The 26,115-nt window shown below is 42.9% G+C and overlaps 1 protein-coding gene across 9 annotated transcripts in view; it reads right to left on the bottom strand.

The window, feature by feature from the left end:
* The window catches only part of hspg2 (heparan sulfate proteoglycan 2), a 62,838-nt gene that overhangs the window by 3,550 nt on the left and 33,173 nt on the right, over window positions 1–26,115 (bottom strand). For 2 of the 9 annotated variants that reach the window (XM_085906390.1, XM_085906406.1), the window contains 49 exons: window positions 22,744–22,814; window positions 22,606–22,670; window positions 22,156–22,296; window positions 21,497–21,688; window positions 18,812–18,904; window positions 18,639–18,731; window positions 18,316–18,546; window positions 18,124–18,237; window positions 17,919–18,046; window positions 17,461–17,547; window positions 17,231–17,289; window positions 16,634–16,798; window positions 16,430–16,540; window positions 16,238–16,338; window positions 15,903–16,083; window positions 13,655–13,714; window positions 11,750–11,872; window positions 11,517–11,669; window positions 10,715–10,875; window positions 10,410–10,487; window positions 9,141–9,276; window positions 8,912–9,063; window positions 8,635–8,770; window positions 8,426–8,569; window positions 8,216–8,350; window positions 7,833–8,014; window positions 7,565–7,760; window positions 7,270–7,449; window positions 6,873–7,133; window positions 6,573–6,735; window positions 6,125–6,222; window positions 5,767–6,033; window positions 5,538–5,650; window positions 5,116–5,263; window positions 4,907–5,023; window positions 4,783–4,800; window positions 3,810–3,894; window positions 3,577–3,721; window positions 3,398–3,500; window positions 3,219–3,328; window positions 3,042–3,150; window positions 2,868–2,966; window positions 2,551–2,772; window positions 2,064–2,308; window positions 1,801–1,972; window positions 1,606–1,728; window positions 444–519; window positions 277–355; window positions 24–71 (listed from right to left, as the gene is read on the bottom strand). In XM_085906390.1, coding sequence (XP_085762516.1) covers window positions 24–71; window positions 277–355; window positions 444–519; window positions 1,606–1,728; window positions 1,801–1,972; window positions 2,064–2,308; window positions 2,551–2,772; window positions 2,868–2,966; window positions 3,042–3,150; window positions 3,219–3,328; window positions 3,398–3,500; window positions 3,577–3,721; window positions 3,810–3,894; window positions 4,783–4,800; window positions 4,907–5,023; window positions 5,116–5,263; window positions 5,538–5,650; window positions 5,767–6,033; window positions 6,125–6,222; window positions 6,573–6,735; window positions 6,873–7,133; window positions 7,270–7,449; window positions 7,565–7,760; window positions 7,833–8,014; window positions 8,216–8,350; window positions 8,426–8,569; window positions 8,635–8,770; window positions 8,912–9,063; window positions 9,141–9,276; window positions 10,410–10,487; window positions 10,715–10,875; window positions 11,517–11,669; window positions 11,750–11,872; window positions 13,655–13,714; window positions 15,903–16,083; window positions 16,238–16,338; window positions 16,430–16,540; window positions 16,634–16,798; window positions 17,231–17,289; window positions 17,461–17,547; window positions 17,919–18,046; window positions 18,124–18,237; window positions 18,316–18,546; window positions 18,639–18,731; window positions 18,812–18,904; window positions 21,497–21,688; window positions 22,156–22,296; window positions 22,606–22,670; window positions 22,744–22,814 — 6,469 coding nt within the window. Of the gene's footprint in view, window positions 1–23; window positions 72–276; window positions 356–443; window positions 520–1,605; window positions 1,729–1,800; window positions 1,973–2,063; window positions 2,309–2,550; window positions 2,773–2,867; window positions 2,967–3,041; window positions 3,151–3,218; window positions 3,329–3,397; window positions 3,501–3,576; window positions 3,722–3,809; window positions 3,895–4,782; window positions 4,801–4,906; window positions 5,024–5,115; window positions 5,264–5,537; window positions 5,651–5,766; window positions 6,034–6,124; window positions 6,223–6,572; window positions 6,736–6,872; window positions 7,134–7,269; window positions 7,450–7,564; window positions 7,761–7,832; window positions 8,015–8,215; window positions 8,351–8,425; window positions 8,570–8,634; window positions 8,771–8,911; window positions 9,064–9,140; window positions 9,277–10,409; window positions 10,488–10,714; window positions 10,876–11,516; window positions 11,670–11,749; window positions 11,873–13,654; window positions 13,715–15,902; window positions 16,084–16,237; window positions 16,339–16,429; window positions 16,541–16,633; window positions 16,799–17,230; window positions 17,290–17,460; window positions 17,548–17,918; window positions 18,047–18,123; window positions 18,238–18,315; window positions 18,547–18,638; window positions 18,732–18,811; window positions 18,905–21,496; window positions 21,689–22,155; window positions 22,297–22,605; window positions 22,671–22,743; window positions 22,815–26,115 lie in introns of those variants that run through there. The other 7 variants (XM_085906398.1, XM_085906451.1, XM_085906423.1 and 4 more) reach the window with 6 other exon arrangements.

Raw genomic sequence — 26,115 nt, 5'->3', positions numbered from 1 at the left:
TCATGCCAGATAAGAGTGGGTACCTTTTTACTAGCATGCATCTTTCGCAAATTGAGTGTGCCATTGGTTTCCTGAAGGAAATGAAGTGGAAGTTAAAGAAGCAACATGCATTTATACAGACACAGCATGCCCACAGATGAGCCAGTGCAAATGTTTGATCATCAGTAAGGTGAATGCAAAAAGCAGTGTGGTATTGCTGTTGACATCAAAGTGACAAAAATGGCAATGTTAACTGAACTTCAGCCTTCTCAAAACCAGTCTAAGATCAGGACTTACGACTCCCTGCCACAGGATCAGACCCTCGGAGGAGAGTGTGTTGATCTCCAATTCGATTGTCTCCGGCGTGTCAGGTGCGCTGAGGCATAAAAATATGTAAAGATAAATATGATGTTACGCTGAAAAAAAAAGATGCGAGCGTAAACAAGTTTCCACAAACATATTACCGTCTTTGCAAAATGGACTTCGGAAGGGCAATGTATCCGTCGTTGTGAAAATGAGCTGCATACTGATAGGGAGAATCTACATGCCATGGGAATAAAAAATACAAATCAATACAGCTATCAAATAACAGGCAAGCTTCTCATTTGTATTGTTTTGACGCCCTCCAGTGGCAAATATTTGGAGACCTGTTGAGACAGGCTGGGTTAGACAGTATCACACTCAATTGAGCGGAAGAGAATATTTGTAACATTTACCACAACAAATCGTGAATAAATAAACTACATTTCCTGAACAATGTGTCATGAGTTTCCTTTAAAAATGTACTCAACGTAACTGGCAGTATGAACAAAGTTGGCATCTGCTTTGCATGATCAAATTCTATTTGAAATAACAACATAGATCTGCTGTGCATTCAGATCAAATTCCATGATCACATAACTTTTCATCTTCGACCACCAAGAATTGCGACTCCATGCAGAAAATAAAACACCCAGCACAGAGTACAAGTCATTCAAACAATAGTCAGTTGTTAATAGAATAGAAATGCAAACATGGAGAACATTCAACAATTGGGTTTCAACGTTGGTTTTTTTTTTTTAGTTGTCGTCAACAGGCAGAACAATGATGTGAGTGATCATCTGAGATGAACTGACATGACGAAAGGATGAATTAAGGGAATTCCAGGTTGTGAAATTGAAATAAAAACGCAGGTCCTTTTAGTGCTTAGTACCGATTCCCCCTTCCTAGCATTCCAAAGTGAGTCCCAGTTGGAGTACAGGCGCATGTTTGGTATGTGTCAAAAGGTTATGGGGCCCCTCGACCTCGGACGGGTCCCTGTTAGTCACGGTCGGATCAGTCAGACTCAATATTCACATACTGTACCATTAGCCTCGCTAGCTTCTGAATTCCACGCGGCCTCAGGGAAGCTGGAGACGCGGCCTGTGAGCGCAGGATATACATTGTATATACAGTACGTAAAACTTGAGAGGGGAGTGGCTCAGATAAATTGAATCTGATGACGATAACTCCCAGAATTCCGTCCAAAACCAAGGAAAGCCACCGAAGCTCCACACTGGGGAATGTGAATCATTATAAACCCGACAAAAGTCTCTGCGCTTCTGTTTTCAAAATGGCGGCAAAAGTACCAAATCATTCAACACTTACTTTCTTCACAGTTGAGGCCTGTGAATTCCGAGCGGCACACGCAGTGTCCGTTAACGCAGCTCCCGCCATTTTGGCACTCATAGTCCCGCTGGCACACGTCTTTCATGATCTCGCAACGCTCACCTGCAGAGTCACCCGACATTTGGAGTATGTCAATTAAAGCATTTGGAGTATGTAAATGATTTTAGCGCGAACCTTCAAATCCATCCCTACAGAGGCACTGGTACTCATACTCAGCATTAGGCATACAGTGGCCTCCATTCAAACAGGGCCGCCGATCACATGGGCTCGTATCCACGCACTTGCGGATCGCTCGACTCTCGGTAAAGCTGTAGGACAGATCCAGCTTCTTGTTGTTGATGAAGACCTAAGCAGTAAGTAGGGAATATTTGCAGTGACATGAATGCATAAATTGATATAGTGCAGCGGCTCTCTGATTTGTCGTGGAGAGAGCTCACCTCTCCAACGCAGCCCTCAAACATTTGGCTGATATTTGCAGGCTTTGGCAGGATTTCCATGTTTGGGACACCTCCCAGGAACATTGGAGTGTGGATATTGAGGCCCTGGGCTTTCCCAGGAGAAATCTTCTTTTCCACTGGGCCATGATCAACTCTGAGGTGACCGTCTCGCATGTTCCGCTCGGCCACAACTCTGTGCCATTGGCCCAAAGAGACTGGTTGTGGACTGCGAAGGATGGCCTGGCCTGAAAATCAAGAAGGACACACCAACGTTCGAGTCTGAGGAGCTGTCGACACGATTAAGCTATAATTCATATAAACTGTATTCAAATTGTACAATATAAATAATATAAAACCTAATCTTAACATCATTATTTTTGGGGAAAATATATTTTCATGAAGCTGCTTGTTTTCATTTATCTCTGAACAATGGAAAGCCTTTTTCAACCTCACTGGTTCATAAGCATACTGCTCATATTGAGCATACCTGTGCCCAGTTCATATTTGAACTCGACATGTCCGTCCACCATAGAGATGGCCACAAAGTCTTCCACTCTCATCTTCTTCCCTCCGCAGAAGAACATCAGACCATTTCGCTCAATGGGTTTGAATTCCAGTTCAACTCGCAGGTCATCGTGGACGTTGGTCAGCGGAGGATAGGAGATGTACGACTCTTCCCCGTCGAACAGTGGAGTGGTTACCAATTCGCCTAGGGAAGATGAGAGACTCAGTTTTGTTTTCTATTTCAAAAGACTACAAATCGAAAAAAAATTCAAGCATTGACAGACGGACTTTCTGACTTACCATCCATGCATTTGTTTCCAAATTTGCCCAGGTGACAGCGACAATCATAGCCCAGACCGCTTTGGCGATTAATGCAAGTGGCGTCTGGTCCACATGCCTCTGCGAGACCCAAGTCACAAAAAGCCGTTGCGTACTTGAGTCGCTAGCATCGGTCGCTTACTTGTTAGCGCGTACCTGAGTGGCAGTGAAGGGACGAGTGATGCTGGCAGTTGCTGCCGGTGAATCCCCGAGGGCAGCTGCACGTATACAAGCTGGTGTCCGAGTCCTGGCACCTGCCTCCATTCTGAAGAGAAAAATGAAAACACTTAGCACAAGTGGTGAAAATTACATGAAAGCTAGGCGGAAGCTGACCTGGCACGGGTGATCTTTGCAGGTGGGACAGTTGGTAACTCCGGTGGAACTGCGGTCCATATCCTTGAAGATGACCTCCTCCCCTTGAATAACCAGCTGGCGAATGCAACCTGCACGTGTCCAAGGAATGGTGAACGTAAAAACCGCGCAGCTGTACACCACAGAGTTTTAATTCTTACCAACAAAACCAGTCTTGATGCCAGTAGTTTTGTCCAGAGCAGTGTAGTTGGGGTAACCGCCCACGTGCAACTCCTCATTCAAATCCAAGCCCTTGAACTTCCCCTGAGAAGAGGAAAAGAGCAGCTTTGAGACCCAAATTACACACGTGGAATTTTAGCACTGATGCTAGCCAGGGTACCTGCGAGCTGCCATTGACCGGCTCGCCTCCATCCACCACGATGTAGCCCAGGGTAAGGTTGCGATATATCTCCACTGTGTGAAATTCTCCCAGTTTGACCGGGTTGGGGTCGCGGATGGTGGCCATGCCTGAACCCACGTCAAACCTACGATGACACAAAGAATGCTCTTACTGCTGCCACCGCCTCAATTTAAGCTATTAATCGTCAAGATGAATCCATTACAAAAGCTGACCTGAACTCTAAACGGCCACCGACGAGGCCGAGAGAAATGAAGTCGGCTCCTGTACTCCTCTTCTGACCGTTATAAAGGATCATACCTGTGTGTATGAAAAATAACATAAAAGAAGTCAAATATGATAATAAAGCTGCATAAATATTTTAATTTAAACATAAATTGCAAAGAAAAAAACACGGGAAGGCGTGAAGGGCAACAAATCAACCTTTATGTGTACATAATTACCACTAATTAATGCAGTAATAAACATGCAGTCATAGTGTTTTTATTTTGTTGTTGTTGTTTTTCAGTGGACACTAATTTGAACTGAAATGTCAATATACATATTTAATGTATTATTTAATGTTTTATTAAGGCTTTAATAAAAAGTGAATTATAAAATAAATACTTAAATAAATTGCTGAGAGTTGAAGTGAGTTTGTGAAAAGTGATATTAAATGTATTTCTTTTTTGAACTATATAAAGCTTATTATAGTTCATTGATAAATAACATAAAGCTTTGTTGTAGACTAAATTAAAATAATATAATTCATTGATACACGTGTCAGTGAACTTTGGAAACTAGATGGTAAAAGCAGCATGCTGTGGTGGAAGGAAAGTGGTCCATTCCTAAGCCAATCATTTTCACATGACGAGCGTGGTGTGCAGCTCCACATGCTGGGAACACATGCTTCCGGAAAAAACAGTAACTGAACCGTAAATGCCTGCTCGGGGCATTACTGATACAGATACACAATTTGAGTTCTGTATTTCAACTGAATATCAGTTTGCTGTTGGTTCCCTGATAAGACGTGCGCCAATTACACGCCTGAGTTTGATGGCTTACAGGCATGACAAGAACCAAGCACCATGCATTTGTATCACTCTCAGAGCAGCAAAACTAGCTTTAAGCTTAGCAGCAAGATGTGAAAGCCGGATGCCGCATCAACATTCGCCTTCAGTTTCTGCAGATTCAAACATTGAGACTCACCAGCGTACAATATCAGACCTGATCAAGGAGGAGAGAGGGACCGAGATGTAATGACATCACTCATTGGGTTATACGCTCAGCAACAATTTAAAAGCAGATTATGGATGTAACGCAACGTACTCACCATCAACATTATCGGGCCTAAAGTTGATTTTGATGTTGAAAGCCTTGTAGGCGTTTTTGATGGTGGGCAGGGTGAGATAGGATAGTGGCTCCTGGGCAAAGTACGGCATCACTCTTTCTGGATGGAACAGGACGTCGTCTCACGGTTAGTTAGACACAACCACATTTAGCATCACGCCACCGTGTGACGTATAAACATCGCAGACTAACCATGAACATCCAGTTTGGTGAAGGCTTCTACTTTGCCCTGTTTGTTTGATGCTGTGCACACATACGTCCCGGAATCGCTATGTGTGACCCGAGGAACTGTCAGCACGTTTACGTCCTGGAAGCACTTTGGGGGTAGCTCACCCTCGAGCTACAAGTGGAAGGCATAGAAACACAAAAAAAAGTCAATTGTAAAACCAGATGTCAAAGACAGTATCTGCTGAATGTAACGATTAAAGTAAATTGTAATCTAAATGTGTTACTTTTTACATCAAGTGATCAATGTAGCTAACGTTTCCAAAATCAACAAAAAATGTAAATAAAAGAAAAATGAAGAAAAAACACTAATAAAAGCAAGTAGATCTTCCTCCTTTGACTCCAAGTACCTTAAGAAAAAAAAATTAAAACAACTTTATCTCGCTCACCTTGGACCATTTGATTTCAGGTACAGGATATCCCGTTGCCACGCATGGCAAAACTGCATCTGACCCAATGGTCACCTCCTTGGTTTCAGGGAGTGCAGAAATTTGAGGAAGTGCTGTGAAACAAACAACAAAAAACAATCAGAGACCCTTTAATCTTATACTTGAAGCTGCCTTTAGCTGTGTCTTGCAACAAGTAACCAGGCTATGATGTGAGCCATAATGTACTCACACTGGACATTGAGGACCACCTGGGACTGCACCGAGCCGACATCATTAGTGGCTGTGCAGCGATACTGTCCCGCGTCCGCCTCGGTCACCCGCTCAATCTTCAGCATGCCACCCATCACCACGATGTGGGTTGGCAGAGGCCCGCCCACTTTACTCCACTTGACGGTGGGCTCTGGGTCACCGACGGCGTGGCATTCAAACTCCACCGAGTTCCCAATCATGACAGTCTGCACTGAGGTGCGTACATTGATCATCACCTTGGGCAGTGCTGTGGAAAAAAGGAAAACACAATAATATGTTATATATATTTATATAAAGAGCATAGCCTGTAGATTGATTCTTTTCTAAATGAATCCTACCTTGGACGGTCAGCCTGGCTGCGTCCTGAGCCTGACCATATATGCTGTTTGCTCTGCAGATGTAAACACCTTCATTGCTCTGCTCAATGTTTTCAATCCTGAAGAAGGGCATAAAGATAAGCTATGGCTCCTTTTCAGCAGTCAACCTCAATATTCACCAAACTAAATTAGTGCACTTTATTTCCTAAGCTTATTTAATGGGTTAGGCTTAGCGATTTATTATTAACAGAAAATGTTAGAGTCACATAACGGTGATCCAGTACTGAATGTTAATATAAATAACTGGAAATAAAATTGAGCGCATACAATGTGTCAAGCTATTTAAAAACATTGCCGAACAAATGTGCTTGATTTGGTATAAATTGCCAAATATGTCTCTGAAGTAGTCGCACTGTTGTAAGTGTCCGAATAAGGAGTCGCATATCTTGCTATCTGCGATGTGTGTTACCTGAGCACGCCGTCCTTGACGTGGTGGTTTGGGGGAAGACCACCTCCTTCTTTCAGCCACTCAATTGTAGTTTCCACCCCACCAGCTGCTGAACATGTGAACTCCACAGCGCTGCCCTGAGCCTTCACCTCCACTTGTGGTGCCACACGCACTGCCAATGGCGCTACAAAAGAGAACATCATGGAGTAGTGTCATGTTGCTAGAAATGTGCAAAATGATCAAAAAATTGTGTAAGCTTTTTGTGGTTGAAGCATTGTTTTTTAAAATACCCTTTGGAAGAGAGATGAAGTTCTAACTTACATCTGACTGCAACTTTAGCCACAACTTCACTGCGGCCAACTCTGTTGCTGGCTACACACTTGTAGCTCCCAGCATCCTCTGCTGTGGCCAGATTGATTTGGAGATCGCCATCGCTAACCTGAGCCCTGGAGGGTAAGGCACCATCCACCTTGGACCAAATGTAGGTCAGTGGCGGAGTTCCGTGAGCTAGGCACTGCAACCTGATCACCTCCCCAACACGCACTGCCACATCATCAGGCACCGACGTAGCATACGGAGAGGCTGGGGAAAAGGTTTATCATGAGTTTAAAGTGTCTAACTGGATCTCACATCATGTAGTCAATTTAAACTGAAAAACCGGACACCATCCATAAATTTGAACCCAAACATGAACAGAAATGAAAACATTGTTTCTTACTTTCGACTTCCAATGTAACGGTTACTTCAGTCGTGCCCATGTTGTTTACAGCACTGCAGATGTATTCCCCAGAATCTTGGCGCCCCACGTTGGGCAGCACGAGATTGTTGTCTACCACTTTATGTCTCCAAGGCATAGATGAACGTAATTTGGACCATGTGACAGTTGGGGCAGGGAAACCTTGGACAGCAAAATGGGTGGAAAGTATGATATAAATTTACAGTTAGTGTCTTTATTCCTGTGCTTAATTTGAAGTGAGACAACACAGGACAGTTTAACTTGATTGTTTGTTTACCATGGGCTTCACAGCGTAGGGTTGCTGTTTGTCCTTCCACCACAATCATGAGTGGCTCGGGAACGATGACTCTGGGCACTGAGGGCAATTGAGTGCCTCCCTGAACAATGACTTCCACCCTAGTCTCGGTGCTATCGTCGTTGTTGCGTGCTATGCACACGTACGTGCCACTGTCTTCTGGACGGGCCACAAGTATCTGAGACCCAGGAAAGACAAATATAAAGTCATTTTTACGGTTTAGGTGGTGATCAGGTAACAGAGACAATACCTGCATGACTGCATTGGACTCTGCGGGAGCGGGACTGCTCAGCTTGATCTTACGGTTGTTGTCCAACCTGTGCCATGTGACAGAAGGGTGGGGCTCTCCTGAAGCCTGGCACTCCAGGTTGATGGGTTCACCCACCCTGATGTGCACTGGCCCAACAGGGGTGACAATGGCCACGGGGGGCTCTGATTGGACAAACATGCAAAATCTTACAATGAGACTTACAGTGAGATAGCAGACTGTGCGAAATTGTGGACAGATGGGCATGATGAAATTACATGGACATTAAAGTTACTTTTCCTGATGAATTGTAATTGATTAACATGCACGTGCTGATTAAGAAACGTTGTGGAGAAAATATCGAAAAGGCTAAGACATTATCTTACCTTTTACGATCAAGGACACGATAGTGTGGGTGATGCCAAACGGGTTGCTGGCCACGCATCGGTAAGCACCATGATTCATGGGTTTTGCATTTGCTATGGTAATCACAGAACCATCAGGACTAACTCTGACATTGTCTGTGAGGAAGGGGCGCAAATTAAAACCCACTGTACCTTTTTGAAATACACCGACAGAGATATTTTGGTCATTACCTGGCAGTGGTTGGTTGGCAGTCAGTTTCCACTCCAATCTAACAGGTTGAGCCCCGCTGTACACTTTGCACCTGAAGCTAGCCGATTCACCGACAGGCACTGCCGCCGTGTGAGGCTCAATGGCAATGATTGGACTTTGAAGACCTGTAAAAAGAAAAGAGACTTGCACACATTTGCCTTCACGCAAGTAAGATGTCAAGTTAGCTTACGTGAGGATGATGACGTGACCGACACGGAGACAGTGGCCCGGTGGATTTGAGATCCGGGAGTGCTCTGCACTTGACAGATGTATTCTCCCGAGTCCTCTGAGGTCGCTGACAGGATACGAAGCTGACTGCCAACAACCTGTGTGCAGAAGATGCAGTTATGTGGAGCAACAATAATTGATAGACAAAAAAGTATACAATGATAATAAATACTACTACAACATTTTTCCAGTGGATTTATCGGGCAAACATGGACGTAAAGTCACAGTCAAAAATCTACCTGGTGATTGGACGATAGGCTCCCACCCGCTCTCGTCCAAGTTACTCGGGGAGGAGGATTTCCAGAGACGATACAATTGAGGTACACGTTGTGACCTTCATGGACGTCCGCTTCTGACGGCTGGATTCTAACAATTGAGGAACTTTGATCCACTGCATGAGCACAAACATACTCAGTGAAGTAGTCCACTGCCAATCAACCTCAAAATCAAAATGACAGAATATCTCACCTTTGAGCACCGAAACTTTAATGGGTGCACTGTTCGAGCCGATGCTGTTGCTGCCCACACACATGTACGTGCCCGAGTCCGATACCTTTACATTTGGAATAAGCAGCGTACCGATATCCGTGCGGTCCGTGGTGGCCTAGAGTCGACATACCAAGAAGTGAGTAGATTAGAATACCAAATCACACATAATTTCTCATCATTTGATACTACAGCAGCCAGCTGATGATGAACAAATTGAGCACTAGCAGCTTACCTGGATCGAGTCCTTTGAAACAAGCACAATTATGACATTGTGACATCACTAGCTAATGAAACACAAATGCACTACTACGTGTAGGCTGGAACAGATTCTGCTAGAGAGAGGCTCGTGCCTAATTTCTACGACACACAAGGGATTGTATTAAAGGATGACTACATTGGGGCTGTTAGAACACACAAGACACAAGATGGTCCGATTAAGGCCTACAAATACTCTAGAAGGCCAAAGCTCACCTAGCTTGGAAAACGTATTTTTGTAAAAACTTGACTGTTTCGCCTCAAGGCTCAAAATGACATTTTATTAAAATTCCTGAAAGGAGTAGGGATGAGGAGGTGGTGGGAGGGGCAGGAGGGGATCAAGGAAGGCATTTCCGCATCTGGGGTCTATTGGGGCATAGACAAAGCTGCTTAGCTGCAGCCTGTCTGAACGTAAGCCGGGCTAAAGTGAGCAGCAGCTGAGGCGGGCCCTAGCGAGGCATGTATGTGAACACACTGATGGGTTGACAAAGCCAGCCGTTTGCCAGAATATACAGAATTTCTGGTCGGTTGCACGGCAGAGTCTGGCTTCGCCTGGGAACGGCCGAAGCGAAGGAGTGGCACAACTAAACAGGCCCGAGAGGTTCGCTGTGCCCAGGAGCGACCAATAAAGAAATATTTAGCGGCACAAGATATGCGTAAAATGCTTCCGGAGTTCACTGTATGTTTTGGACTGTTTCTAGATGATGGTGAGAGGAGTACGGTACAAAACGAAGGACAGTGGATCAGCAACAGGAGACAAAAAGCGCGACATGCAAGTACATTAAGAAGCCAATTGGATCCAGCAAGTTGGTTTTAATGGTTTTGACATCAACTCTAAAAGGCATTGCAAGTAGCTTGGGGAAATTAATGGTTCCTACAAAGTGTGAATCAAGGACATATTGGATCATGCACTTGGTTAACAATGTGAGAAGTAGAGGACAATGGATTTGATCTACGGACTAGGACGGACAGACAGTGGACAGATGGACAGACCTGAAGCTCCTCAACACGTCTGTGTAACACATCGACACTGTTGCTTTTAAACTGTTGGAAACCGTGAGAGGGGACGGCCTGAGCAAACGTCAGAACAAGGGGAGGCACCAAAAAACAAAAAGGGTTGGGGGTGAGGGAGGACACAAACACAGGGAGGAAAAAAAATAGAGGTAAATGGTCAAAATGCAGAAACGGTCACGATAAGGTTGAAATCGGAATCACCTGTGCAAGAAAAGGTTTCGTGAACACACTCAATCATGTTAGCATCATTTTACTTTAGCATCGTTGTCATGGTGGCATCTCACCTGGGGCGGGATTTGTCCCCCATTTTTAAGCCAGGTAAGCTTTGCAGTTGGTGATCCCGATGCACGACAGTACAACCTCAACGTATCCCCTTCATGAGCGTCAATATTTTGGGGGCTGACTTGGACTTGCGGCACTGTGCCAAGACCATTCGGGTTTGACCCTTAAAAACAAACAAGTAAACCAAAAAAAAAGTCAATATATGTAAAGTGTCATATTTGTGTTTGTCTATCTATTCATTGGTTCTTACTCCTACAACTACTTCCTGGTTCATGGAGGGTAATGCACATGTGAGGACCAAACTAAATAAACTGCCATTTTGTGAGTTCTCTGTTGATGCCAAAGTGACTCAAACTGTAAAATTAGATCCCCCCCCCCAAACTCAATTTTTTGTACTTTCGGGCAATTCTGACCTGTCCTTTAATCTCAATCGAATTCATTTCATTTCCAATTTCTACTCAATTTTAGAATCAGACTTTTAAGTAAACATTTCTAGATTTTTTTTTTGCTCATTCTACCCTCATTTATTCCTCTAGTAATTTTTTTTTTTCTGAAAAATTATTATTATCATCATTAATACTAATAATTATAATGATGATAATAATGATAATAATAATAATGTACTGTTGACCACTGTTATCATTATTATTATTATCATTCTTGTAACAGTGAGTGTTAATCTTAGAGAGATGATTGATTTTGAAAACAATTGTGCTCATTAAAACCACTGAAACAAGACGAAAAAAGGCTTGGGCCCAAACTTTCTGTAGTGAGAGCACACTAATGAAGATACTGAGATCATACTTCTGACAAAGAGGGAAACTCGTGCTGTGTGCTCGCCGTGGGTGTTCAGAGCTTTGCAGGCGTACTCCCCCTCATCTGCCAGCTCCACTGCTGCGAAAGTCAACAAGTTTCCTCTAATTACGGCCCTGGGACTCATTCTGTTCCCAGGACCCCCTGTGAAAAAAATAAAAATCACAATTACATCCTGTCACTACACCAGTGGGAGGACAACCATTTTACTTGTGGTCACATACCGATCCATTCGAGGGCAGGATTTGGCTTGCCAGTTACTGTACAGCGAAACTCGGCTCTCTGACCTTGCTGGACGGTCAGTGTGGAAGGGCTGATGGTAGCCACAGGCTGGGTCGCCTCTGCAGCTACAAAAGACAAGACAAAAGACAGTCAGAAAGACAAACTGAAGGAATCTGTGATGGAGTGCCGCGTAGGCAGTCTTGAGCTGCAGAGTTGATGAAGGAGAAGGAAAGTGGCACGAAGCCACTGGTGTGGCCTCGGAGCATATTGCTGCCCGTAGGAGTTTGGCAGGCTGCGATCCTGTAAGCCGCCAAAGCAAAAGAAAGGCTTCTTTCAGCACGACTGCAGCAGTTTTATGCAGGCCAGCTGAAAAGCTGTTGAAACTGTGACACTCTGATCTTAAAGACATCAAATGTTGAGTGAGACTCCATTATACCGATGGGACTGAAAAGGGATGACCTAAACAGCTTGGATTTTGAGTAGATACTTCATAGATACTTAATCTCGCCAAAGTATCCCCTTTTTTCATTGTGTTTAGGTGTGGTACACTGAAAGACTAAAAACATTCATAAACTTAAAAAAGTTGAATCCAACAATTTGTTTCAAATAACATCTGAAATCTAAATCACAGTCATTAATCTACACTGCCTCTTGAAAAGATGACAGTGAATAAATCACCTTTGGTTGGTTCCAACCAAAATAAAAATAAAAGAGGGCAATTGACCTGGGTTTTGCACTTTATGTTATTCTAGATAAATGAGTGAGCAAAATTTGACTATGTAACTCGAGAAATCATCTAACACATTCAATATGCCCCTTTTTCTGTTTTGGTTGAATATATATTTGACACAAAGTGTATATTTGATTTCCATCTAACCTATTCACAAATAGGCTACATGGTACATTTAGCTTAGTAATGCAAAAATGAAGCTTCAAATTTGCTTCATGAACCAGTTGCTGTATTTTTTTTTTACACCTGTACATGGCACTCTGTTTAACACTGGGTTGAAAGTACACCAACTTGTCATTTCTTAAACCCATTTAAACCAACATTGCTAATTAGGAGTTATATATAAAAAAAAAAGTGGTTCATGAAGCAAATTTGAAGATTCATGTTCCCATCACTAATTTAACAACAGTATACAAAGAGGCTGCGATGGGATGTATGAAGCACAGTATGATGTTTGAAGCCCAGATGAAATCATTTTCCCAGCTCAGCAAGTTTCTTGACAGGATGAAGGAAAGAGGAAAAAAAGAGAAAATAAGAAAAGACATCTCCGAAGTTTGAATGTGGAGACACTGCTTCTCTTAAAAGTTATTCAATTTGTTGGCGGACCCTTGGAACAAACTTGTACATTAGAATTCAACATAAAGCAATTTTACAAATTGCAAAACCTATCAAAACTACCAAAGGGGAAAAGTAAGAGTCAAATGCTTAATAGACATTCTTTTGAGTTTATTTTATCAGTATCAAGAATTAGTATTTCATTTTGTACATATATGATGTTGGTGGTATGATGGCAAAGACTTCCTTCATCTAATCGGGATCATTTATTTGAGCTTCCTGGAATGGATCGTTTGCTCCAAGTGTCCACTATAGTCTTACATATGCCTTGGCTATGTTTGCGTTACTTTCAAATAGCTTACCAGTAAAGTCTCAAGATTCATGAGGAGTTGTCTATAAGGCTGGATGTATCATTTTCCCTGCAGGGACAGAGCCCCATAAACCAAAATGAGAGAGCCAGTAATGCTCATGTACAATCTAGAACATGTGATGGACTAAAAGTCAGAGCGCAGGTAGGTGATTGTACATGGGCCCTACCAGGCTAAAAGTAAACCTCTGAAAGATGAGCGCATGCAGATGCAGAGAGAAGCGAGAGGCAAGTGTTCTTCCGAAGTAGACTTACGCTTTCTGTGTCCTTCAAACATTTCATAGGCTGTGTAAAACATCTGTGTCTGTGAGGCCTCTAGAGATGGGGGAGGGAAAGGGAAGAGGGGTGGGACAGGTAAACTGATAGGTCAGTCCTTGGGCTTGTTGACCGCCCGTCTCTTCTCGAGACCTTCTTCAATGTGAGGCCAAACATGAATGTAAAAATAATTGAACTCAACTGCGTCTTTGGGTCTTTGAAAAGCGCTATACAAATTGAATGAATTATTATTATTAACTGACATTATCTTGACAGGAAAGAGTCAGGTAGATTTTTGGAGTTACAGAGTAAAAATAGGAAATATGTATTCAAAAAGAAAATACAAGTCTTACTTACTGTAGCTATAAATGCACAATTGTGGGTGATTTATGCAACCGTATATGCGTACGTATGTTTCAAGGTCCCATTTGAATGTTGCTGGTTTTTATTCATACTCGCATACAATCAAATTGAAAACTTACCTCTGATGTTTATCAAGATTTGGAGCCAACTGTGTGTTAATGCAAATTGGATCCGTCTTATCTCACAGAGAGGCCAATGGGTTCAATTTGTAAAATAAAATGGAATACAATAACAAATAAGACTGACAATGGAAGACAAAACGCCGGACGTGGTTCAGGCGGTAGAGCGGGTCGTCCAGTAACCGAAGGGTTCGAATCCCGCTCTGTCGTCGTGCCCATTGTATCCACTTAACACACCTTGGCTTGGTGGTCGGAGTAGCCACGGGCGGACACCGGCAGCCACGCCTCCGGCAGCTCTGGCTACTTACGTGCTTTACCTCCACCAGAGTGTGAATGTGTGAGTGCATGAATAATGTGTCCACTGTGAAGTATCTTTCAGTGTCTAGAAAAGCACTGTATGAATCTGATACATTCTTATTAATATTAAAACCATTTCTCACAATGCTTCAAAAGTCAAGACAATGAGATGATTATGCAGGTACGTAACATGCAGGTTAGTAGCAACAAGCCATTTGACACACATAAAAAGAAACATTGTTATATTACAGCTGTTAAAAACATACAGCTTGTGGTCTTTTTTTTTTATTTCTGTTCAAAATAACAGGAGCTCTGTTCTTATCATTATTTGAATCCATATTCTATTTTCCACCAAATAGTTCACAGTCACGATAAATATTACAAATTGAAACACAAATGACTTAGAATGTGGACGTTACATGTGACATAATTTTTTTTAAAAGAATATTCAAAACATGTTCATACAAGCAATTTTGGGTATATTTGCAAATGGTATGACATAGACAAAGCACCAGGAGCATGAACAAACACAAAAAGCGATGCAAATAAATGTTTATGGGCTAAAATTAAGCCAATCAATACTTGTTTATAAATCTCTCTTAAAATGCAACACATGACGTGTAGTCAGTTGCATTTGCCACAACAAAACATTTCTCTAAAAATTTCAGTCAAATACGTGCCAACAACCTTGCAGATTATAACACCATAGTTGTTTTAATGGTTCTTCTTAAAATCGGAAATAACTAAATAATGTGCCATAAATGTGACTCGTGCCGCTATTCAGGAAACACTGGCTATTACATCATAAAAAGACACACACACACAACTTTTGCCAACTGGATGGCAGACAGCACCATTTGAGTCACGGGCAACCATGACCTGGATTATTTCATTCATGAAGGAATACTGGACGTCTTTGGGTTGCTCCTTAAAAAACTCCTCTTTGATTGTCTGAGTCACTAAAGCACTTGTCGGGTATCCACATCCCTCCTCACCATTACACTACGCAGCTCTGGCAGGTAGGACACCCAGGAGCCCAAAGTTAAAGGATTCAACACCCTGCTAGTAGAATCTCAAGCCAAAGGATTCATCCATAAGAAAATAAACCGCCACCGATTTTATCCAAGCCATATGAAAACATTGTCATTTTAAAACCCACAAGCTGTATCTCTGCAGATAGAGCAGGAAATTCCTTGAATCAAAGTTACACCAGCAAGAATAAAAACAAAAAGGAAGAGGTGGACCGGCAAATGTAATTAAAAGTGTTGAGAGCAAAAGGCAGAACTATTGTAAGTTAGCGCTGAAAGCTTATGATGTTAGTGAGTAGCCAGCCCAAAGTGTTCACAGAGCACAAAAAGCAGGGAAGCATGCACCATTTCAAGCTGAAGCAGATAGAAGGGATGGCGGGGGAGAGGGAGTCAGAGCTGGTTGGATGGTGGAGGATGCTAACGGTGCCAAGAATCACAAACCTGGCACATAGAGGACGGCATTGCCCTCGTCCATAGCGTACATGTTGGAGCCGGTGCACACGTACACGCCGGCGTCCTCTGGCTGGATGTTCTGGATGGTCAGGATGCCATTGAAGTCCATCGCCCGGTTGGGAAGCTTCCCGTTACCCAGGCGGGTCCAGACCAGCGTGTAGGCCGGCGACTGCAAATAAACGCAACTCTTAAAGGCACTTGCAATGCCAAAAGAATGGTAAATACATACATAAATAAAATCACATGGCATTGCGTCATTCAGATATCGATTAATAATCTCCGAAAGCGAATGGTGAGTTTAACAAATGACTGATTGTTAATACCTTGCTCTTTGCCGTGCAGATGAAGTTTACAGTCGATCCCACCCTGATTGTTTGAGCTTTGGGTTCCTCAACTGTCACTTCAATGGCTTTGGTTGGAACACCTGAACATTTTTGACCCAGGTACATGTTGATCAACACGTCTTATACCACACAGGAAGCCTCTCATGGCAACACAAAACATACGATACACACCTGTGACAATAATTTCAGCACGGCTCCTGTTTGTGTTGCGTTGGTCACGGCACGTACAGATGTAAACACCGGCATCACTTGGCTGGACATTGGTGAAGTACAACTCTGCTCCTGCATACAGATGACAAATATCAATGATAGTCTCTATGAGGGTGTTGTTGATTCATAAATATCTCAATATCATACAAGTTCAATGTGTTGTACCTTGTCTGAGTCGGTCAGCCCTGCTTGAGATAGGCTGCCCGTCCTCTCTGGACCAGTAGAAGTAGTGTGGAGAAGAACCGGACACCTGACACCGCAGCGTGACTGAGCCACCCTGGGATGTTTGAATTCTATCTGGATACACCTTCACCACCAAAGAGGCTGCATCTGCAGAGAGGCCAAAACAAACCTTTGAGGAATATTCTCAGAGAACAGTGAAGTAGAAAAGATCTAATTTTGAGCTTAGGAGGTCCCGACACAAAACGTTACAGTCAAACAAAAATATACATGACAAGCAAGTTAAGATATAAGACGACGCATTCCAAGGAGAACAGTTTGATGTTTAGTATAAACAGTGAGTACAGATATAGATCACTGGAAATAAAATAGTGTCAAACAGAACATTTGAGGGGCCTCGTAGTGCAGTCCTGAATAAACTAATGAAACTGTCCATAAATATCTCACTGACAAGAGTCCATTAAAAGCTAAGCATCGTCATCTACCGTGTTCAAGTCTTAAATGGAATCAGATTGAATATAGTATTGTGCCTGGTGTGTGTATTGCATCTTTTTCATCATTTCTCCTTTTTTGTCATCTTACCATCACGTGGACGACACTTCTGTCTCTCCTGTGGGTTGCCGACATAACCAGGAGCACAACTGTTGAGAAAATTAGAGACAATTTATCATTTAACAGGAGAACACAAGTACTACACATATTCAACGCTGTGGAAAATCCAGTTTGAATCTGCAAAAATTCAATCGAGTACAATGGACACTTCTTGGTTGTTAAAGAACATGTTGGTGGTGTTGGAGAAAAAAAAAACTTACCGCTCACAGTACTGGCCTGTGTAGCCAGGCTGACAGGCAGTACACTGGTAGCCTCCATTTCCTAGGCTCTCGCAGGTAGGAGAGAACCTTTCAAAAAAGAAAGTAGAATATAATCCACTTTGGTGGAGTAGATGTTCAATGATTAATGCATTAATTGTCAACAAATCGAGTATCATATTAATCGATAATTATTTTGGATAATCGATTAATTGTGTCAGATTTTTCTGTAAGTGGGTGAGCTCATTTGTGCCAATGTGTGTAACAGAACCAAATTTGGATTTTCTAAAGGAGTCACACAGATACCCAGTAAGAGGGTAGGATTTGGTTTCAAAGTCCAGGAAAGTCTGAATTTCACAAGTAGCTTGAATTTGCTGTCAACATGAACATGTGAGCAGTACAAGATTCAAACTAGAAATAGAAAAGGAATGTGCAGTTCGGGGTTCTGTGCCAGAACTCACTGGTTGTCCGGGTCAGTGTGAGGGCAGGCACAGGGCTGGCAGTCCTCCGGTGTGCCAACAGTGGGGTCACCAAAGAAGCCGGATGCGCACTGTTCACAGAGCTCACCCTGAGTGTGGTGCTGGCAGTTCTGGAAGGAACAAATATTTTGTGATGCGTGTCCATCACACCTCCCAAGACACATTTTGGAAAATGTCTGTTTCTTACTGTGCAGATGCCAGTCTCGGGGTGGCAGGAGTCTGAGTGGCCGTTGCACTCGCACAGCTCACAGTGACCCAGGTATAAGCCTCCGCCGGTACGAGTGTATCCGGGCGCACAATCCTGAAATGTAGATTTCGATAATGGAGCACTCAAATAAAGTCGGCACCTTGGTCAGGGGACTTGAAGTGAAAAATTCACCTGGCAGGAAAGACCCTGGTATCCAGGTGGGCAGCGGCACTGCTCCACCTCCAGGGCCTGTGCCAGGCCGCTGTAGTTAGGCACGGCCACTTCCATGCTGACGTCGGAGATACTGGACGAGCGCATCTCGGTGTAGTAGGACGCTCGGATTAGGATGTCATCCAGGTCAGCCAGAACCATCAACAAGTGCTCTCGTGTGGCAGGCATGCCATCGGGGCGACGCCAGTGCTCCTGGAAATGACAAACATTCCGAAATGGAAACGTGGATATATTAGTAACTCCACTTTCGGGACGTCTTCTCATCTCTTTTCTGTTTTTCTTACCTCGGTGAAGACAACCTCAAATTGTTGAGTCTCTCTGCTGCCATGCTGCCTTCTCTGCCACTGTTGTCGGGCTACCAGAGTAATGTCATTCCCCTTTTGGAACAACACAAGAAGGTGTGAGAAAAGCTACATATGGGCTAACTTTGCATCTAATTAAGAAGAGGCACACTCACAATAATCTGTATATCGGCATCTTCAAGTAGAGTTCCTCTTGGACCAGCCACGGATGAGATTGTGTATTTTAGTTTGCCACCATATGAGCCCACCTTAAATGAACAGGAATGAACACATTTTCAGAAAATACTTGTAAATGGGAAAAAAAAGACAACAACAAAAAACCTCCACCAGATTGCCAAATAAGTCAGACTTTTGAGTTATGTTGGTAATACCATTCATGAAATCATCAAAAACAATTTGGGTAAATAACAACCTTAAAGTTTTATTATTATTATTATTATTATTATTATTATTATTATTATTATTATTATTTAACATTTATTATTATTTTTTTCATCACAAAAACAATTGTAGGGCTGAATATCATCCTGGAAATATTGTTTCTGTGAAACAGGATAAATACTGAGGAGAATTTTATTTTATTTTTTTGTACGAGTCGAGAGCTACCAAATCAGGAATAAAATGGTTAAAACCATTTCTCCTAACTGAGGAAGAATATTGGCGATTATGTGAAAAGGAACTCTCAACAATGAGGAAAAAAAATTCTAACAGTGGATGCTTATGGGAAAACCAGATGACTGGGATAAAGCAAAGGGCAAAGGGATTGTGGGATGGGGGTCAAAGGGTGCTGGGAAGCCTGCAGCTGGGGGATTTGTCCCAAACTTTTCAGATACAGTACCTTATCCCCTGTGAACTGTGTGGGGAGCTGCCAGTAGAGCACATTGTCCTGGTGCAAGCTGAAACCTTTGTAGACCAGAGAGTACTGGGAGGCAAGAGGTGAGGGAAGCAAAGGAAAATGAGCCAGAGAAATGGAGAGAGGCGAGCAAGCAAAGAGGAACCCTAGGAGGAGGAATGCAGAGCATACAGTTCAAGTCTTGCTAAGTACTTGCTCCGGGGCGATAATAAATCACCCATTGTGCCGCTGTCTGACAATAACAGCTTAAGACATCTGAGGCTGGCTTTAAACAGACGGACAGTGGAACCAAAGGTTCTAAGTGCTGATTCATGATAGCACAATGACCAAAGTTACAGTAGTTCATCTATTCCTGATTCTATGAATCTGGAAATCGGTATTTGGTCCTGAATTTTTGCTCATGGGTTAGTTAAGCTGCTGTCCGGTACCTTGCTGTCTGCTCCAGAAGCACGAGTGGCCGTCCTGCTCACTGTATTCTCGGTCTGTTGATAGACAGCAAAAACCGAGACCGAAAAGAAAAGGAGCTAGGTGATGGGGAAGTGGAGGAACTAACAACGTCACTCCCACAATCTCTGGCAGAGAGTACCTGCAGATGAGGCGAATGGCCTGGGGAGTACGATTGGGGTCTGGCTCGTCTAACTGAAGAGGAGATGCCAGATGGACGAGGAGGTAAACTCAGGTTACGCAAAGAGGAAGAGGAGGAGGATGAAGATGATGTCGGAACACGCGAGGAGAGTGGAAATTGTTGAAGGGAAACGTTTGAGAGGAGTGCCCAGACCTCATCGTCCAGCTGTCTGAGGTCACCCTGGGGGCGCATAGCCAAAGAATCCGTAACCGCGCTAATACTCAGGGCTTTAGAGTTAGCAGACCATATGTAACATGACGGCAAATAATAGTCATGCTTCATCATGCTTTCAAGACAGTGAGAGTGTACACTGCACACACAAATGAATCAAACTCCAGTCAGCTCTCAATCCAACAATTACTGTTTTCATCTGCGGTCCAAATAATGTAACCGTTTCTTTGAAGTCCTGTTGCAAGTCCTGACCCGTGATTTAGCCACATCAAAGACGGAGCTCACAAAAGACTTCCCGTTAGAAGTTCTAATCTAGATCTTCATCACCACTGCTATTCAAGGGTCAATTTTCGATCCATGTTGAAGCTGCCATGCTATTGGTGCATTTTCCTTTGTCGATCTAATCGATTTTCCTCCCTCGTAATCTGTTTGCTATTGAATGCATGCAGATGCACAAATACTGCTTGTCAATTTACTGTATGTAAGGCAAATTAGGCTCATTTGTGTATCAATGGTGTAAAGATGAGTCAGTGTCCTTTGTGATCTTTTGATGTTTTATACATTTATGGCACAACAATTTGTAAGACAAGTTGGACATAATGATGGTTTTGCAGGTGTTAAAAGAGGTTTGCTTCTTTCTGCATCTTTCATAAGCTGCACCTCTGGCAACTCTGAATCATTTTATGAATGTGGATAAACTGTAAGCTTTGATGACTTTGCTCATCACTGAACCAAACTGAGTATTGGGAATTGCTTTCCTCATGTAAGAATGAAGCGCTTTAATGTTGCATTCATTTATGTGGCTTGGATGTGATGCAAGCTTTCAAAATAGAGGTCAACATGGGACCCTACTAAATTATCCTGCTCATCGGAAAATCATAAAATACACATGAGCAACCAGCTTGGAACAAACCATGCTGCTCTTTGTTAAAAGACAGCAGAGCAAATACAACCCAAAAACACACAATACACTGGTCTCACTTTCCTACCTGTTCTGCTCGTTTCAAACGAGTAAAAGACGAATCTTTCTATCAGTGATAAAAGCAAAAAAGAGAACTGAATTCATACAAAGGTCATCAAATCTGATGAGTGCTGTAGAAAAGACAGACACATGATGGAAGAAACTCTAAACAAGCGAATGAGAGGCCTACAAGTTCCAGATGCACCACCAGAAGCTCTTTGGGTACTGACCTTGTCTCCCTGGAAGATCCCAGGAAGCTGCCAGTAGTGGGGCTCCTGTCCAAGGTAGTCAAAGTTGCTGTAAGACAGCTGTGTCCCCTCAGTGGAAATCTCAACTGTAAACCCAGTGGTGATGCGGTTTGTGCGTTGACGGTTCACCAACGCGAAACCCTGAAAGTTCCCTGGAGAAAATGTTGTTGATACCTGCAAGAATACATTCAGAGGAAACACAATGGAGATGATGAGAAATACAAATGGTGGAACTGGAAAGAAAAAAGTGGATATAGTAATCAGAAGTCTTTCATTTGTGAGACTGCTTTCGTCATAAAACCAAATGCACACAAACATTTCGAAAATTGCTCCCGAGTGGCCATCGAGAGACGAGCTGCAGTTCCCAAGGTGGAAACCAAGAAAACCACGAGGGTTTATTGCTTTGCAAGGCCTCTCCCATGAGGCAACTCGCTCTTTCCACAAATATTTTTTAACTTCCCTGGGAAATGGTAGACTGGCTATTTAGATTCTAGATTGGCGATTTGATTCTGCCATGGCATTGATACGCAAGAATATAAAAGGCAACTTAATTGAGAGTAAACTTTTGTTCTTTTGTGACCGCTTCATCCTGAGCCACCGGTGAAGTGGGTACTATGGCCTTATCTCAGACCGGTACTTACCAAGTCTCTGTAGTAGTTGGAACTGGTGCACTGTTGAGTGACACCCATACAGAAACATGACAGGCAGCCATCTTTGTTTTGTTGGCTAAGATGGAAAGTTCCAGACTTGCACCTGGAGCAAGATGCATCTTCAACATTCATCTAGAAGATTAAGTAGGATTTGAATAAGGATTGATGCAGAGGATAATTTACATCCAGTCTATGCTGAAGATAGATAGATAGACAGATAGACAGATAGACAGACAGACAGACAGACAGACAGACAGACAGACAGACAGACAGACAGACAGACAGACAGACAGACAGACAGACAGACAGACAGACAGACAGACAGACAGACAGACAGACAGACAGACAGACAGACAGACAGACAGACAGACAGATAGATAGATAGATAGATAGATAGATAGATAGATAGATAGATAGATAGATAGATAGATAGATAATCACCTTGCAGCGACAATAGCCACCAGCGCAGCCTTCACTTCCTCTTGGATCGCAGTTGTAGCAGTTACCTATAAGAGCACATCCAACCACAATCAAGACCATATTGGGCAGGATCATATTAATCTGTATTAAATCATGTACCATTGACTTCATTGTTGCCAGAAACACACTTCTGTCCAAGCAATGGGTTGCCTGTGTATCCTTGTATACATCTGGATTGGAGTAAAGGATCAAGGTGAGTGAACAAAACGGAGACTGCAGTAATTGGGAAATTCAATTCATGGATGTTTCTAACAAACAGAAAACCATTATACGATGATAAATTCTTTACAATACAACATTAACTGTTCTGCGGGTGAGCATGACTCTTGTTTACAGAACAAAACCAATTCTAATTGGCACAAAAAAAGCTTGCCCAAAAAGCTTTTTTTGCCTCAGAAATGCATAAAGCACAGCCCAAGACAAAAAATTTCATTCAACAAATCCCGGAAGGTGATTCTGCGAAACACACTGATGTATCATTGACCCACAAAAGAATAGAAATGAACAGAAACAAGGTCACCTATTCAGTTTCAGAACAAGATGCTGAGTGTATGAAGAAGAGACTCAGCTCAAAATGTGACAGTTAGTAGGGCAACGTGCAATTGACCCCAGCCAGCCACTTGCAAAGTGCTACCACCAGAGGAGAGGCTGAACGAAGAAGGTTGCCTTGAGGATATCAAGCTTGACCTCACCTGTCCTATGGCAGCTCCGAAGGTCAACAGTCAACAAACTGCTTCCGTGCTGGCAAACTAGTCTAACATCCGAGACACGCTGCAGATTCTCAATGTCCAACATCAGTTGATCCAAACATTGGCCAGTATTTGTGCATAAACGTTTGGAAATGTCAACTGTCAGATTACTGACGTTAAAAAGAAGCTAAAAAAATGTCAGTATTATAGATGTATGTAAATATTTTTCCATGGTGTTAGTAGGTAGCGGCAGCCTTTTTCTGTGAATCAAATATTTCACAACAATAATCTTAATCTTATTTCATAACAGTCCAGCGGAACACACAAAAATGGTGCCAAGCAAATTCAGATTTCCATGAAGATATATTTTTTTTAATCAGAAGTCAGAATCCACACCATTCGTGGAAGACTGTAGCTAAAATTTAATAAATTATAATACAGCTATCGTCAACATGTCAATCAATAAAAGAAATATGTTGTGTTAAATTAAAAGAATTCAAATGTATCTGGGGACCAAATGTCGCCACTTTTGAGGTGATAAACATTTCATTTTTGTCATTTTTCTCAATTTAGCATGACAAACTAAAAAAATTATCTCCTTTATTAAATTTGGTAAAATTGCCCACCATAAGCACAGTCGAAAGAACCACAAATCGTGATCACCGCAGCCACTAATGACATCACACTCGAGACACGTGACCTTTTCAAAAACTAATATACAAAATGACCGGAGATAGGTGCAAAATTCGAGGTAGTCCAGTAATGCTAAGCTAACATATCTCTTCATAGTAGACAACCACCTTAAAAGGCACAACATGTGAAGCAAACTCACAAGCAAACATTGTCGAACAATCAAGGCCTTCATCGGGTTCCAGACAGATGCTTATTTTAGTATAAATAAAAAGATGGCGAGGGGAAAAATAAAAAAAATAAATCAGTCAAGGCACAATCCAGCCTAGTCATCGGGGATAATCCGTATCGGGATGGCCAGCCTTCCCAGGACAACATGAAGAGAACCATCATGATGATTTTTATGTTCGCCTTTCAGTAGCTTCAGCAGGTCCAAAATCCCGGAGCTTGTATTTTTCTTTCTTTTTTGCTGTTTTTTCTTCACGACTTTAGGCTTGGTTTTTGTTTTAGAAGATGGCTTTTTCACTGACTTTACGACAGTTTTTGTTTGAATCGATGGGGATTTGGTTGGTGTGCTTGACTTCTTTGAGGTCCTTGTCTTTGTTCCTTTTGTCGTCGTGTTTGAATTCTTGCCATTAGTTACCGTGGATCTAGCAGGAGTCGACGTTGCTGGCAAATTATTTTCTCGAAGAGAAGGCAACGTTGTTTTTGTTGTCTTGGGTCTGACGTTTGGTGTAACAACCTTGACAGAATTTGTAGTTTTAAGAGTGCTGTTTCGTCCCTTTTGGGGATTTTTGTCATGTGGTTGATCAGATCTAAATGCTTTATCTCTTGGGGGGAGTGCTCTGTGAGATGGTGGCTCCAGTTGGAATTTAGTGACTGCAACCTCATCTTGACTTTTCTTCAGTCGTGTTGCATTTGATTGCAAAATATGTTTCGCTGTCACTCGTCTCCTCGCCACTGGTTTTGTTGTAGCTATGGACTTGGTTGTAGATTGAGGTTGAGCGGCACTCTTGACAGTTCCCTTCGGCTTTGGTTTGGAATTTGAGACCTTATGTTTGGATGGAGAGGTGGCAGGTTTTGCTGTGTTTTTTAGGGATTCTGCTGAGACTGTCAGTTTTTTTCTCTCTCTCCCACCTGCAGTGGTAGGTTTCCTATCAAGGAGACTCGGGGTGGGTATGCTTTGGGGTATCGTAGCTTGATGGGTAGGCGGGTTCTTTGTTGGCATTCTTTTGCTTGGAGCCTGTGGCGTTGAGTACCTCGGGGGTACAAGTACTGTGCTAAGTGAATGCAGGGGCGGCTTTTCCTGGAGTGAACGGGAAGTGTGTCTGTTACGTTTCATCTTGTTCATCTCCTGAGCCAGAGCCGTGAAGCCATCGATCAGGATCTCGAGCCTTCCTTCCAGTCTGCTCAGTCGGGATTCCATGTCAGTGTAGCTCTTCTCAAGCTCAGTGACCCCTCTGGTCTTTTCCGCAGCTGACTCAAGAGCAATAAGCTCCTTGAGCTGGGAACTGAGATTACTCTGTTGATCTTCCATTTTATGAATGCTTTCCCTCATATCAAGGGTGTTGCTCTCAAGCATGCTCAGACGCTGGTTGAAGGTGTTCAGATGAATTCGGAGCAAGTGCTGAAAGCTTGCGCGTCTGCTGTCCGGGTCTGGTGTGAAGCGTGGTGGGAGTCTGGTTGCTGACTTATTGGGAGCAACGGGAACAATGCCCATCTCAATTTTTGAAGCAGAAAGTGTTGTGCGTTGGTGAGAGGGAGTAGAAAGTGTTTTTCTGGTTGAGAAGATTGTTGGGGCTGTGGTATCGGGCCATTGGTAGTCAATTTCTTCACTATCTCCACTGCCAAAAGGTGTTATCACTTTATCCACGCTGAAATTTAATACCGCTTGAGCACCACATCCCAAAGGCAGGTAGCCATCTAGCAGCTTCTCTTGGAAAGCGTCCCCACAACTGTCTGCAGATGGCATCTCTTCTCTTCATGTCAAAACAGCACAATGAGGATTGTTTCTCATGAAGATGGTTCAAATATTCACAGATTTTTACGATCTACCCAAGTCTCCTTGTCATCTTTGCCACCAGACCAGCAGAGATTTTTGTTCAGACACACAGCTCTCCTCATAAATGCCTCATCTACATTTATGCTCTAA

The sequence above is a fragment of the Syngnathus leptorhynchus genome, chromosome 1 (assembly GCF_054491065.1).
Source record: "Syngnathus leptorhynchus isolate UIUO chromosome 1, UIUO_Slep, whole genome shotgun sequence".
NCBI classification, from domain to species: Eukaryota; Metazoa; Chordata; class Actinopteri; order Syngnathiformes; family Syngnathidae; genus Syngnathus; species Syngnathus leptorhynchus.
Note: the sequence above shows the minus strand (reverse complement) of the source record. Positions and strands in the feature narration are given on the sequence as shown.